The sequence below is a fragment of the Lithobates pipiens genome, unplaced genomic scaffold, assembly GCF_037356315.1.
Source record: "Lithobates pipiens isolate NorthernLeopardFrog02 unplaced genomic scaffold, aLitPip1_a1.2 Scaffold_19, whole genome shotgun sequence".
Classification (NCBI taxonomy): Eukaryota; Metazoa; Chordata; class Amphibia; order Anura; family Ranidae; genus Lithobates; species Lithobates pipiens.
In genome coordinates this window covers 170,457,947-170,473,600 of record NW_027507764.1, presented here as the reverse complement: position 1 = coordinate 170,473,600, position 15,654 = coordinate 170,457,947, and the positions used below count along the sequence as shown (strand labels likewise).

Here is a 15,654-nt window from a genome sequence, read left to right as displayed (position 1 = left end):
GGCTTTATGTTTTAACCCATTGTTTTTCAAACCTTTTTCAGTTGAGACGCCCTTTAAAATGCTCACGGATCTCCATTCTAAAATGTAAAGAATCAAATTAATAGTTTTACATAACACTGCAACATTCGCACACACGGGACACCCAACATTACAGGTGATTTGTTCTTCCAATGAAAATGCACCTTTGCACACTGGTACTGACTAGTATTCCAATGTTTCTCTTCTCTCTCTCTGTTTCTCTTCCTCACTCTGTGACCCCAGTGCTGATGAAAAGGAGCAAATGAGGATGTTGTGCAAGCACCCAATGTCCTCCTTGTCAACCGATTTGATTCTTAGGACGCTGGCAGGTGGAAGGTTGTAATGGTGCCAAATGAAAACCTGTGGCTTTGTGCAACTAAAAGGCAGACTTCCTCCACTTGCTGGCTTGTATACAATTTTTAGGCAATTTTTAGACCTTTTGCCAAGGCACCCCTGAGGATATCTGAAAGCACCCTGGTTGAAAATGGTGCAGAGTGATGTGAAATTCTACGAGGAGCTGCTCTTTAATTACTATAATAAAACATAACAGTAAGAACATTCGTTTTGAAGTAATAACCCAAAGCAGCCAGTCGGCAATCACCTTGGAGATACTGCTATATTGTAAAGTGGATCCTGCATTAGAGAGTTGAAGCACGTAGAATCCAAGTCAACCTATCGTGAGTCAGCTTTTGGAGGCACAGAAAAGCCCCTGAAAGCGGACTCTCGGTAGGTTGACTTGGATTCTACATGCTTCTACTCTCTAATGCAGCATCCGCTTTATAAAAACAAGAGCCCAGGAAATAAACTCGGGGGCAGTTGGGTCTGCTGGACACGGTGGATCCGGTTCTGCAAATGCTGGATCTCCTTCTGGATACACCACTAAATACCAACCTGTTGAACAAGTTGAGAGGTCCACCACTGAATTATATACTTATCTGTTATACTGACAAGCACTGTTTTGCTCCTGCAGTTTCATTTTTTAAATAAACACGCCCTACAATGCCATTTACTCCACCATGGAAGAGGTCTTCTGTATCTCCACTTTCCTTAGCAGTACGGTGATATTTCTATATGAATGAACAATACCCCATTTAGTGAACGTTTTGCAAATGGTACTAAAAATAAAAATGTCACATGGGTTTAAAGAATTTGGAGCAAGGCTTTTAAAAACATCCACACTGCCAGAATGCCTTATTGAATCGCCCCCGGTGTGTTTCTACAGCTATGTCTAGATGTTCTTTTAAAATAGCAGTTACTTAAGAATGGATATCAGCACAAGGTACTTAACCCAAAACAGTTTCAGTTGCTGGAGAACCTCCCATCTGACATGGACCAGAGGGAACTATGTGAAGAGGACTTTTATTAAAAATACAGATCGCAGATTTATTAACCATAGCAGCATGCTATACAGATGTGCTTAGTTTGGCGTCCAGAAGCCAGCAGAATGTTATAAAATGAATACGTTTAAAAGAAAAGAGAACACTAGCACATGACTGGCATTTCTCAGTAATGGAGTTAAGGGCTATAGAAACCAGCCGACATTCGGCCCGTGTGTAAAGCAGCCAGTCTGACAGAAGCTGACTTCTGTGAAAAGGGCATGACCGATCAGCACTGTCCTCCATTAGCAGTGTGTTCTGGCGGGGGCGCCCTGCCCCGCCCCCTTGTCAGAACACAATAGCTCAGCGGGGAGATTGCTGTACTAACACTGGATAGTTAGTACAGCGGCTCCTTCCAAGCTCTTCAAAAAACTGTACTAGGCTTAAGGCTATGTTTACAGTAGCCCCCAATGGTTAGTGTCAGGGCAGTGTGATGCCTGTTTCAACACATTTCAACGCTCTTCCTTTTCTTTTTTTTTTCTTTTTTTTTTTCTTCCCCCTCAACTTTATTAGAAGTGTCACATAGTGGCACTTCATTCATGTCCCTGCACAACAGCACATTCCTTTGCACATTTGCTTTGCTATGTGGTGACATGCAGGTGTTCTTCATTTCGTTGCGGAACAATGCAGACATTTTACTATACTGCACATCTCATCGGCAGTGTGGTATAAACGTGGAATGTTGAAAACAATTATTTTCAATGTGCCCTAGTTCTGACCTGTGTTTATCAAGGGTAGAAAAACGCAGGTCAACGCACACAGTGCGAACAAGCCTTTAAAGCACTAGAAAACCTTGGAAAAAGAATTGTAAGGCAATTGCATAAGGTGCTAGTATGCATCCCTTACAAGCATATTGTGAAATACTTACGTTGGAACAAAGCCTTCAAGTGGCACGCCCTCATTGCTGAGAGGGCTGACATCTTCCCCCTGTCGTGTTTTTTTTTTTTTTTTTTCTAGTTTGCGTACTCTGGCTATGTGATTGGTCAGAGTGGCAATGCACACGGGAGCCCTTGGTTCCAGCACGAAACTCTGAAGGTTCGGCAAGGTATGTGGCACCTTCAGAACGCCGGTGATATTCACTCTGGATGCAGCCAGGTCTAGCTCCTAAATGGTGCATATTTAGATATTCATTTTACCTACAGTTAAGCCTCATTATAGGCTTACCTGTAGGTAAAAATCACAAAGCAGGCTTTACTACCACTTTAAGCATTTATATACTACCGGCTCCACACTGCACTCTCTGTTTAATGTTTGGGCGATGAAATGCAGCTGGTGGCATTGAAATAACTTTGCAGTAATAGCCCAGAGTGGGAAGCGATATCTCTCTGCATTATAAATCGGCCCCTTTTAAGTTTTCAATATGTTTTTTCTAGTTCGAAAAGTGCATACATTAAAGCGTATGTTAACCCAAAAAAATTAATATAAATGGATCTTTCTCCTTTTTAAAGCTTGTTGTATGACACCGTGCATGTCCTGTGTCATTTGGACTCCTGTAACACCTAAAAAACCTGGCTGATCTTGCCAGTTTTTCCCCTCCCCTCTGTAAACCGACCAGGGTAATCATGGCTACTGAGCCCTGACACTGTGGTCAGTTTTTGTGTCTATCATCCGCCGCCCTGCTGTCTCTCTCATCTTTGCGCTAGTGTCCTCCTCCCCCCTCCCTCCCTGCCTGTCGGCTCCTTTAAAATATTCACAACATATTGTAATATCTCAAATGTATTGATGCTTGCTTGTAAAGATATTGATAAGTTTACTTAGTTTAGTTTTATCACAGTTACTTTTTACTTTGTTTTTGTTCAGTGGTTAGAAACTTCCAAGAATATGTAGAGCCTGGAGATGAATTCCCTGCCTCGCCGCAGAGGAGAGGTACATCCTCACAAGAGGAACGGGATGACAGTGTGATTCTGCCTTTGGGAGAAGACACCCTAACACATAACCTTGGCATTCCTGTAGTAGTAGTTTGTACAAAGGTCAGTTCTCCTTTTTTTTTTTTCCTTATCATGCAGTACTCCTTTCAGCTCATTGCTTGCAATCTGTCATTTATTTATTACTTATTATTAAATATGTTTGGTATCAGTCTATTTCCTTTTGCTATGTGTTTGCAATATTTTATACTACTGAAGTGAAACTCCAGGCTTGTTGAGATAAAAAGTCATCCCCATGTGCACTATATATTGCCAGGATTTTAGCAAACGTTAAATGCGGTAATAAACACAAAATCAAATGTTTGTTATATTGCAGCTTACAAATGCTTAGATGTGGTGGCTGCATTTGTTTTCTTTCCTTTTAATTAGTTAAGTAAAAAAAAAAGATTTAATGCCAGCCAAACGCTTATTTTAAGACCTAACACACTGTGTACCTTTTTGTGTGAAACGATGTCTGTAATTGCCTATCTCAGAGCTTTTCTGGCTGGCACGTGACGTCCGACCGCTCTTCTCCTCCGATCTAAGGGCTACGGCAGGAGGGGCTGAGATTCTCCTTTGACATCAGCCGGCGAGGTCACATGACCACTGTGCTGTCCGCTTGGCCCCTCCCACTGTATCCCTTAGATTGGAGGAGAAGAGTGGTCGGAGGTCACTTGATCAGGCAGATAATCTCTGAAATAAGGTAATTACAGGCTTTGTTTTACACAAATGGGTACAAAGTGTGTTATGTCTTGATAAGAGGGTCTGGCAGTAATATTTGGGTAACTTTTTAATGCCAGCTACTAATAGTGGCAGGAGGAGAGTGGAGGGGCGGCTCACATTCAAACAGGGACACAAACTGACCACAGTAATTGGGGATCAGCAGCCGTGATTACCGTGGTCAGCACAGACAGGGGGACACAGGAACAGGCAGGATCAACCAGGCTTTTTACAGCTTAGAAAAGAGCAAATTAGACAGCACAAGCACTGTGCTGTTTGTTCTGCCATAAGAGAACAGGATCTTTGGTATGTTAGTACAGTTATCTCCCCTGCTGTGCTATTCTGCTTTGAAAGGGAGACGTCTGCCTTTGACTGAGAGCACTGAGCGAATTGGCAGACCTTTTTTGATCATGCCTCTTCAACAGAAGCCGACCGAATGGCTGGCTTATGTCAGACCGGCTGCAGTACACATGGGTGGAATGCTGCCCCACATTCAGCCCGTGTGTACTGGGCTTTAGTTTCACCTGGTGATCTGGCCAGTAAGTCTCTTGTTTTTCAACAGAACAAGATGTCCTACTGATGCAGCAGTTAGAGGGTTGAGACTTAACATTTTCCACTGATAGTGGCGCTTACAATGATCTGCTTTTAGTTATTGTATATAAAACCTTTATTCCAAAACAGAAAAAAAATGTTGCTCTAACTGCTGAAAAAATGTGAGTTGGCATCAGAAGCAGTGTTGGATGCACTAGCAGATTTAGATACAGCAAAAATAATATTGGTTTTATTATATAAATTACACAGAAGCTTATAAAAGAGAACTCTTTGCAAAATTTAAGTAGTTTCTTTTAAGTTCCATGACATGACGGCTTTGTTGTAGAAGCTCTAAAACAGGGGTATTGAATTAAAAAAACAAAGTTCTGGTCATTGCATAAAAATTTCTTCCAGCAGAGGTCCGAAACGCTTTTTGTTCCTTAATGGCGCCTTTGCACGTTGCCAAACACGGGGCATTTTCCTGAGTGCCAAACCGCATGGGGACACAGCACCATGTGGGTAGCACCGTCTGCATTTCTGCATATAAGGCAGCCCATTGAAAAGCATGAGCTGTATAAATGCAGGACGCAATAATGTGAACCTAGCTACAGTTCCTTCACATCACAATCCTGTTTATACATCAGTGTTCTCAGTTCCCCCTGCACATCACAACACAACACCTTCCCTTTTATAGCACAGTCCCGCTTCACAGCAGCGTCCTCAACCCCCTATTTACATCCCCCCCCCCCATTAACATTATAGTCTTTGGTCCCCTTGATCTTATCCCCCTCCTTTACATTGCAATCCTTGGGCCCCCTTCATATCATGCCCTTCACATTCTTATCCTTGCTACTTTTTTTTTTTTTTTTTTTAAATATCACCCCGCCTCCTCCTTTTAACATTGCAGTCTTTGGACATTCTTCACAGCACCCCTGGCTTCCCCCCTTGCATTCATAGCAGTGGGGGGGGGGCAGTAGTTCTAGAGCTGACATTGGGAAACAGAACAGTTCTGAATGGAGGGACAAAGTTGCAACCAGCTTGTGACTGGTTGCTAGGACCGTCCTGCATCCTAGCAACCGGTCACTAAACTGGGGCAGCTATTGCCCTCTGTCCAGCTGTCTCCCAGCCTCTCAGCTATGCGGAGATGACCAAGTTAGTGGTGGCTCAGGAAGAACAGTCTCCTAAATGGTGTAACTGGTGGGTCTGGATGTGAGGACACCTAAATGGTGTGGACTCGTGGTCCTCTAGTGATGACTGCTCTAAAATCTCACTCTTTATGTATAAATTTTGGTAAGATAAAAATACAAGAGAGCAATTGTATTGCTTGCAGATTTGTATTACCTTTCAAAACAATTGCAGTACCTCCATATTTGATCCATGTTCAGCATCTATTCCTCCTACCTGGACTAAGATGACCTGTCTTGTAATCATTGTATGCACAATAGTCTTTAGATCCTTGGCTGTGTTGTCTTGTGAAGTGTAGTTTCACAGACCCCCCCCCCCCCCCCCGTCCCCCCCCCACCACCACCACCACCACCACCACCCTACTGTGTTTGTGACCAGCCATAAGGTTACAGTGTACAGTCCAAGTGTATGATGGCAGCCAGTAAGAGGAATCGCAGTGCCGGGAAACCAGGTATTCAATATAACCAGACATCTTTGCTACTAGCTGCGCCCGCAGCTCTTTAAAAAAAAAAAAAGGCTACTTTCACACTGGGGCGGGTGGGCATCGGCGGTAAAGCGGCTCTATTCAGCCGCTAGTGGGGTGGGTTTAACCCCCGCTAGCAGCCGAAAAGCGTCGCTGTGGATTGGCGGTGCTGCCCTATTTTTCAATGGGCAGGGGCGCTTTAGGAGCAGAGTATGCATCGCTACTACAGTGCTGCAAAGATGCGGCTTGCAGGACTTTTTTTTTTACCGTCCTGCAAGCACACCGCTCCAGTGTAAAAGCCCTCTGGCTTTCACACTGGAGAGACGGGGGAGGCGCTATGCAGGCACTATTTTTAGCACTGTATTTTTAATCCAACATCAGCACTTTTTGATGCCCTGTTAATATTGTTTGTCTGGGGTTCAGCTTTAAAGAAAATACTTTCATTTTTAGTATACTGTAATATAGTCATAGGTCTCTTTTAGGTTCCCTCACTTATCTTTCAATGTTTTGTATTGCAGTGTGATGCCATCAGTATTTTGGAAAAAGAACATGATTACACAGACGAGCACTTTGACTTTATTCAGTCCCATATCCGGAAGTTTTGTTTACAATGTATCCTTCATATGTGTGGAAAATGCAAACCTGTATGTAGCCATAGGTTGCTGGTTGTTTTATACATATCGGTAAATGTGAACAATAATCAAAGCAGTCAAGGTAGCCATGCCACCACCTGATATCATTCGCTATTTACGGTCTGTATTCTTCACCCACAATGTTTGTTTTAAGTTTGCTGGGGTATAACAGTTTATGATCAGTTTATGATTTTACCTCAAATGTCAGTATTGAGTGTTCAGTTCTGAACTTTTCAATAACTAGAAAATCTCATACTATTTATGGTTTCTCTAGTGGAGAAGATCTACAAGTTTTGAGTACAAAAACTGAAAGAAAGCGGTGTGCACACATCTTTATCATGAGGCCATGTGAGTTGTCTGTCAGGCGTCTGTACCTTGAGAAAGGTGCCCAAAATTTGTAGTTGAGGGGTGCCCATAATGGCTAGAAATTGAATCCATATTTGCCAATAGCTTCCCTTAAAATTTTCATGATTTATGATAGTAGCATCTGTTGCCTTCATGTTTTATGATACCCTTTTAGAAGATACACTGTATGCTTTGCCCAGCGTTGCGTCCCTCTGACCCTGGTGTTACATCCTCTTGACTTGCATTGCTTTTCTTTGTAGAACCTCAGCTGAGAGAGCATAGATATGCCCGAGGTCCATGAGACTTGGCCTTAGGCAGGCGATACATGTTTAAAATCTTGACTGGCCGAGATTGGAACAGTGTATGGGCAGGCTGAATGTCCCAAGTTGATCAACTTGTGTACATCCAGCATGCTGGTTTTCACCTGCGATTATTGCTAGCGGCTGCTATAGCTGCTAGCAATAATCACGGTCTTCTCCTGGCAGGAGACAATGGCTTGGGAGGAGGGATTCCCGCACCAACACTGTCTCTGTGTATGGTCGGCCTTAAGGAGGGTACACACGGGCCAAATGTCAGGAGACAACAGCTGGTAAAAAACACAGCCCGAATGTCGACCGTTTTTATGTCGGCCCAGCTTCTGTTAGATGTGCATGCTGGAAAACAAGCATCCGACGGACTCCCAATCGGTGCTCTCAGCCAATGGCAAATAGCGCTAATCACTCAGAGTGTTTTGGTGGGGTGGGCAGTCCCCCTGTCAGAACACAACAGCTCAGCAGGGAAGATAGCTGAACTAACCTCACGTTTGTTAGTACAGTGACTCCGACAAGAGCTGGCAGTTTTAACTTTTGCTTTTTTCTTCATTTTTTTTCTTTTTTTGTTCAACCTGCAGGGTTGAACAATAAAAAAAATAATAGTGTGTACCCGGTTTTAGGCTCCTTGGCTCCTTCTTGGTAAACATGGTATCATGCTTTCTCAGCCATTACAACCTTTGAGTTTTTTCAGATTTTGTGAAAAGACGTGTTCTCCTACTGCAACTTCTCATGCCTGATCTGAAATTTTCCCTAACTAGTTACTTTAAGATGGTGCCGCACTAATGTACACATCAATCAAAGAGAACAAAAATATTGACATTGTATATAAATATATTGTTCAGCACTTATATGGATTTCCTTTCAATATGCCTGCTGTCGTTGTGGAAAAGGATGCAGTATTTATGTAAGTATATAATGCTGCTCTGACCACGAGTCATGAGGTGTGTGTGTGTGTGTGTGTGTGTGTGTGTGTGTGTGTATATTCTATTATAGTATAGTATATGTGTGCTTTAATGGGTACCTGTTTCTGTTTGCTTCCGGGAGACTTGGCTGCGGCAAGGTCCCCCAAAAATTCGGGCCCCCCCCCCTCCGCTGCTGGGCCAGTTAGAAAGCACAGTGCACTTTGCTCATTCACAGTAGGGAAATGGCTGTGAAGCCGAAAAGGCTTCAGTGCCGGTCTCTTTTACCACAAATGGTGGCAGCAACACCTGAGAGCCGATCAGAAAATATGGCTTGGGTGACATTGTGGGCTCCCTAGACAGGTAAGTGTTCTAATATTAACCACTTCGTGCCGGGTGGACTTGACTTTCGGGGGTTATATCTGAATGATGCCTGAAGCTACAGACATAATTCAGATATCGTCATTTTCAGCTGGCGATTCCCTGCACCATAAGAATGATCATAGCGGCTGTTCCACCGCTTGAGCGTTCTTACAGGTGGCGGGAGGGGACGTCGTCCCTCCCACCGCCCTCCGGTGCTTCTACCGACTCACCGCTTCCATTGGTGAGTTGGTCACAAGATCCGCTGGCCCCCGGATGGTATCGTAGAGATTTTCGGCGGACCAGATGGTCCCTGGAGTCTCTATGATCGTTTGGAGGCCGGGCATGATGTTATGATGTCACGCCCGGCCTCTACATTCAAAATAACGGCGCCACCTTGGCTGGGAAGCCGTGATCGTTTTTTATTTTAGGCTTCCCAGCCTAGAGGTGAGATATGGGGTCTTATTGACCCCATATCTCACTATAAATGGGTCCGATCATGCCATATTCCTGTTACAAGGGATGTTTACATTCCTTGTAATAGAAATAAAAGTAATCAAATTATTTTAATTTTTTTTTTTTATTGTTAACCACTTCCCACCCGGCCAATGCACATATACGGCCGGGTGGGAGCCGTCTACTCCTGATAGGACGTTCACGAACGTCCATCAGGAGGAGCGGGATCGCGCGCGTGCCCGCGCAGCGGCGCGATCCCGATGCGCCCGTGTCACCGGGACACGGCGCATCTCAGATCGGCAGGAGGGCTCTGTGATTGGCCCTCCTGATCACATGACGGCCGTGTCCAATCACGGCCGTCATGTGATGTAAACAAACAGCCGGTTGCTAGGCAATCGGCTCCTCCTCTCCTCACACAGAAGTCATCGCTGAGGAGAGGAGAGGAGAGCAGATCGCTGCAGCCGGCTGATGATCAGTGAGTATGAGCTGTTTTTTACAGCTTTTTACTCACTGATCTTCAGTCTAGTGTAAACACACAGTCCCCACATATGTCCCCATAACACACATGTCCCCAAAAAATAAAAACATGTCCCCCACATATGTCCCACTAAAATCACTTGTCCCAATGATTATGTGCACACATATGTACGTGATCACCTGCACACATATGTACATGATCATTTGCGTACATATGTCCGTGATCACACAAACCAATTATTATACACTTAACGGAATTTTTTTTACCAAAAACATGTAGCAAAATACATTTTGGCTTAAATTTATGACAGTTTGATTTGATTGGATTTCTTTTAAAATAGAAAAAAGAAAATAGTTTTTTTTCCAAATTTCCGCTTTAGTGTTCGAAAAATTGCTGCGCAAATACCGTGCGAGATAAAGTTGCAACAACCGCCATTGTATTCTCTAGGGTCTTTGCTAAAAAAACATATATAATGTTTGGGTGTTCTATGTAATTTTCTAGCAAAAAAATTATGAATTTTACATGTAGGAGAGAAATGTCAGAATTGGCCTGGATGCGAAGTGGTTAAAAGTGAGCAGCTACAGTATTTGCAGCTGCTGATTTTAATTTAATTTTATTTATTTTTGGGGGGGGGGGGGGGGGCGACTGCTTTAAATGCCCATTTTTTTTGTTCCCGGAATTTGGCGTAAACCACATGAAAGCATGGATCCATCCTGCTTTGTATCAGCGGTTCAAGCTGGTGGTGCTGTAATGATGTCGGGGATAATTTTTGGCTCAGTTTGGGCCCCTTAGTACCAATTGAGCATCGTTTAAACACCATGGCCTACCTGAGTATTTTTTGCTGACCATGTCATCCCTTTATGACTACAGTGTCCTCATCTTCTGATGGCTCCTTCCAGCAGGATAATGCACTATGTCACAAAGCTCAAATCATCTCACCACTGGTTTCTTGTACATGACAATGAGGTCATTGTACTCCAATGGTCTCCACAGTCACCAGATCTCAATCCAATAGAGCACCTTTGGGATGTGGTGGAAAGGGAGATTTTCATCACGGATGTGCAGCTGACAAATCTGCAGCAACTGCGTGATGTTATGTCAATATGGACCAAAATCTGAGGAGGGTTTCCAACAACTTGTTGAATCTATGCTACAAAGAATTGAGGCAATTCTGAAGGCAAAAGGGGGTCCAACCCGGTGCTAGCAAGGTGTACCTAATGGTGGCCGGTGAGTGTGTTTCACAATTGGGTTGTAACGTATAGCCAGATTTAGAATGCAAGGGATATCTATCAATTGGAGTGCTGGGACACAGAATGGGTAACTCAATCTCTCTGTGTTTGCAGAAAACTGACAGGTGCACAATTCTATGTCCGTGTTTTGTAAAATCAGCTGTCTAGTAAAAGGCTGATTTTTCTGCTAAACGGTATTCTCTGTGAAGTGGAAAGAAAAAAAACATTGCACGGTGCAAAACGTTCAGTTTGTATATACATATCTTTTTTTAGTGTACGTGACCGTTTTCTTGGGCAAAGGTTTGAAAATGATTGTAAAAAATGTGAACAAGTATAAAATAATCAGTCTGTCTGTTGATGTTGTTCACCTTTGTTCTAGTCCTGCAGGATGGGATAATGAGAAGAAGATAGGGATTTTACATGAAAACTTTCAAACACTAAAACAAGAGGATGCTTTCGAAGATATAATCACTAAACCACCTGTGCGAAAGGTACTTAGATTTATTTTTCCTCCTCTTGGAAATCCAGCATTATGTATGTCTCTTTGAGATAACCGCACAACATGCATACAAAGAATTTATAAGGGAAATACTAAAATGTCAGGGTTAAATCGTATAGCATTAAGTACCGTATTTATCAGCTAATAACACATACCCCCAAGTTTAGGAGGGAAGTTTAAGGAAAAAACTTAAATGCCCATCAATGCAGCCTTATCAGTGTCCATCTGCAGCCTTGTCCATCAATGCAGCCTTATCAGTGTCCATCTGTAGCCTTGTCCATCAATGCAGCCTTGTCAGTGTCATTTGCAGACTTGTCAGTGTAGCCTTGCTGTTTAAAAATGGCGCAGCCGAAATACAGAGCCGGATGTCCTGTGTATCTCAGCGGCGCTCGGTAGCTTTCGGCCGCTCACGCAGGACTGCAAGAGCAGCCAAAAGCTGCCAAGAATGTCTGAGTGGCTCACAATCAGTGGGGGATCGGCGTATAACACGCACTTACAATTTTCCCCTGATTTTAAGGGGGGGGGGGGAAGTGCGTGTTAAATGCTGATAAATATGGTAAATGGTTCAAGCTACAGCCTACAGCGCTTCATTGCAGTTTTAGGAAGATCTGCCTTTAGCTACACAGCATAAATATTTCTTGTAGTCTAGAATAACCCCCCCCCCCCAAAAAAATGCATAAGATAGTAGCTGATACTTTATTAGAAAAGCAAGTAAAGCCGTTCTTCACTCTGGGGGAAAAAAATGAAAAATGAAGTCACCAGCTACAAACCCTGTAACTGCAGGACACTTACCAGTAGGGTTCTTGGTGCCTGCATCTTCAAAGTGGAAGTTAGGGCCACTTTTTAACTTGTACCTACAGGTAAGCGTATAATAAGGCTTATCTGCAGGTACAGTGAATGTCTCCTAACACCATTTAGGAGATATTATCACAGCATGCAACCGGTGAGGTCAATGAAGGGACAGCATTGCCATGCTGTACCTTCAGCGCTCTGGGCCGGGACCCCCCACGTGCGTGCATGGGAGTGGCTTCATACAGCCAGAGTCTGCAAACCTGGAAGAAAGACCGGGTGAAGATGGAAGCACTGGAGAGCTGTGACAGCGCTGTGCTGAAGGGCTGTCATAATGTACCGTGCATACTAGTTTCTGCAAACACATTTATGAAAACTAGTACATTATGACTTAAACCTTAAACATTTTTTTTTTTTTTATTTCTCTCTTTAACTGTGGTTGCAGGCTGTACTCAAGTTGCGCTGCACTTTGTGAATGGTCCCACGCTCTTCTGGGACCTGTGACTTGTCCCAGAATACTGCAGGGAAAGGAGGCGATTTGAGCGGAAGTGGCAGCTGTTACCTGTCAAAACTACCTACTCCCCCTAAAAAAAAAAAATCTGCCAAATGTGGCAGGGGGGGGGGGGGGGGGGAGAGGGACTTAAAGTGGAACTTCCCCTTTTGGGTGAAGCTCAACTTTAGGTAGTTTTTAAAGAGCAACTCAAAACATATATTTCTGTTTGCGGTGGCATGTTACAGGGCTTAATCTCCCGTCAGGTCTTCCTGTTGTTCTTGGAGTCCAGACCTCCATTTCTACCCTGGTAGCTCTCTGACATTCTATGAGAAGTTGGGCTTTAGTAAGTGACCTAGCCTTTCCTCAAGAGCTGCATTATTAATGACTTTGTTGCAGAGGTCTGTAGCAGATAGAGAACCATTCTACTAAGCATTTTTTCTAGGAAAATTTAACCTGCAATCAAAGGAAAGTCTGTGTCACTGCAATTGCCAGTAATTTGTAGCTTTTCTGCTAAACCATTGACTTTTTTGCAATTTTTGAAGCTGCCTTGAGAGTTGCCAGCTCCTACAGCTTCTCATCTCATCCAGTACAGCTACAAGTGACCGTGGCACCTCAGTGATTTGCAGCTACAAAGAAAAGCATTGTAGCCTGATATAGCAGTAGGTTTTATAGCTAGTTCCAAAATACCATAAGTAATGATCAGAGATTAGTAGCGTCTACAAATCTCCTGCTACAATATTTTTGATATGACGTGGTCCTCTATCTTGGAAGTTTTTTTCTCAAGAGGACACACACCCGTAAACCTGGAACAATCAAGTCGCCAGCAAATGTTTCCAGGGGAGTGGTCCCTAAATCCAGAAAACTTTGCATCGATCTGCCACCGATGGAGAGTTTCGGATGTAGACCTGCTGGTGTCCAGGTTCAACAGGAAACTAGACCGTTTTGTGTCCAGAACCAGGGACCTGCTTTAATTAGGGGCAGATCGATGCCTTGATAATTCTGTTGGATCAGTTTTCCCTGATATATGCCTTTCCTCCAGTCTGGCTGTTACCAAGGCTACTACCCAGAATCCGGGAAGTGAGACTGGCGGTGGGAAACCCCTGTGTTCTTCCACTCCGTTCGGATCTCCTCTCACAGGGTCCAATATTCCACCCTGCTTTACGGTCTCTAAATTTTAATGGTTTGGCTGTTGAAACCAGGATCTTAAAGGACCGGGGCATTTGTGGGTCAGCATTGTCTACCATGTTGAATGCAAGAAAGCCAGTCTCTAGAAGTATCTACTATAGAGTCTGGAGATCCTGTATTGCCTGGTGTGAGGCCAGGAGGTGGCACCCCCGCCGATATGTCATCTGGAGAGTTTTGGATTTTCTGCAAAAAGGGGTGGATATGAATCTGGCCTTAAGTACAATTTAAGGGCCAAATTTTGGCCTTGGCAATCTTTTTTCAGAGGCCTATTGCGTCTCACTCATTAGTACGAACGTTTGTACAGGGGATGATTTTTGTGCTTCCACCGGTCAGGCCGCCTCTGTGCCCTTGGGCTCTAAATTTAGTCCTGGGGGTTTTACAGAGGCAGCCTTTTGAGCCTATCTGGCAGATTCCTCTGGTCCTCTTGACAAGAAAACGTTGTTTTCTTGGTGGCAGTGACGTTGGCCAGGAGGGTGTCAGAGTTGGCAGCTCTGTCCTGTAAAGAACCTTATTTGATCTTGCACCAGGATAGGTCAGTTTTGCAGCCACAACCAGAATTTTTGCCCAAGGTAGTGTCCAGTTTTCATCTAAATCAGGATATCATTCTACCTTTTTGTCCGAATTCACAGTCTGCACAGGAGAAATTATTTCACTTGATGTAGTATGGGCTATCGGGGTCTAACTGAGAATGTTGGCTCAGATGCAGAAAACTGATCTGTTTGTATTTCCAGTAGGTCCCAAGATGGGACAGGCAGCATCTAAGTCAACTATTTTTCAATGGCTCCACCAAGTGATTGTTCAGGCATAATTGATTAAAGGGTAAGGGCACACTCTACCAGAAGAGCGAGTGCTTCATGGGCAGTTCATCATCAAGCATCAATGGCTCAGATTTGCAAGGCTACTACTTGGTCTTCAGTGCATACATTCACTAGGTTTTATCAGGTGAATGTTAGGACTGAGGAGGATGTTTCATTTGGATGCAGTGTACTGCAGGCAGTAATATAGATTCATGTTGTTCTGATGGTGTTTCTTTGGTCATAATGGGTTCCATCCCACCAAAAAAAGCATTGTTTGGGGATGTCCCAGTTAGTTATTATGACTGCTCTGTGTCCCGTGATGTACGATAAAGAAATTAGGATTTTTTTTTTTCTACAGCTTACCTGTAAAATCCTTTTCTTTGAGTACTTCATGGGACACGGAGATCCCTCCCCTCTTGTTGGTGAAGTTTATTGCTTGCTACAAAACTGATGTACTTCCTGTGTAGGAGGGGTTATATAGGGGAGGAATTCCTGTCTTTTTAGTTTGCCAGTCTCTATAGGTTACGTATAACCCAGTTAGTTGTTATGGCTTACCTGTGTCTCGTGACGTACTCCAAGAAAGGGATTTTACAGGTAAGCTGTAGAAAAAATCCATTATTTTTTTTTTTTGCCCAGACAAGCACTTTAGTAAAATGAAGTAATTTATAATTTATTAAGTCGGTTTCATTGTATGTAATTTTTGCATTGTGCTTGTTTGCAGTTTGTGCATGAGAAAGAGATTGTAGCAGAAGATGATCAAGTATTTCTTATGAAGCAGCAGGTAAGCATACTCTCCTGATTCCATTTAAATAAAGCAGAATCAGTTTGTACTGATAGAAGCGAATACAATTTTTTAATATATTTCTTTTTCTTCTAGTCACAGTTGGCAAAACAACCACCATCTTCAGCAGGACGACCAGTAGGTTTTCTTTTATATAATAGTACATGTTCTACAAGCATGTTTATTATATGTGATGTGACATC

General features: G+C 43.4%; 1 protein-coding gene across 1 annotated transcript in view; it reads left to right on the top strand.

Annotated features, from left to right (window-relative positions):
• The window catches only part of DYNC1LI1 (dynein cytoplasmic 1 light intermediate chain 1), a 71,288-nt gene that overhangs the window by 45,337 nt on the left and 10,297 nt on the right, over positions 1-15,654 (top strand). Inside the window, exons 5-10 of the mRNA XM_077491466.1 lie at positions 3,195-3,364; positions 6,716-6,809; positions 8,254-8,389; positions 11,287-11,398; positions 15,392-15,451; positions 15,548-15,589. Of these exons, the coding sequence (XP_077347592.1) occupies positions 3,195-3,364; positions 6,716-6,809; positions 8,254-8,389; positions 11,287-11,398; positions 15,392-15,451; positions 15,548-15,589 (614 nt within the window). The remainder of the gene's footprint in view (positions 1-3,194; positions 3,365-6,715; positions 6,810-8,253; positions 8,390-11,286; positions 11,399-15,391; positions 15,452-15,547; positions 15,590-15,654) is intronic.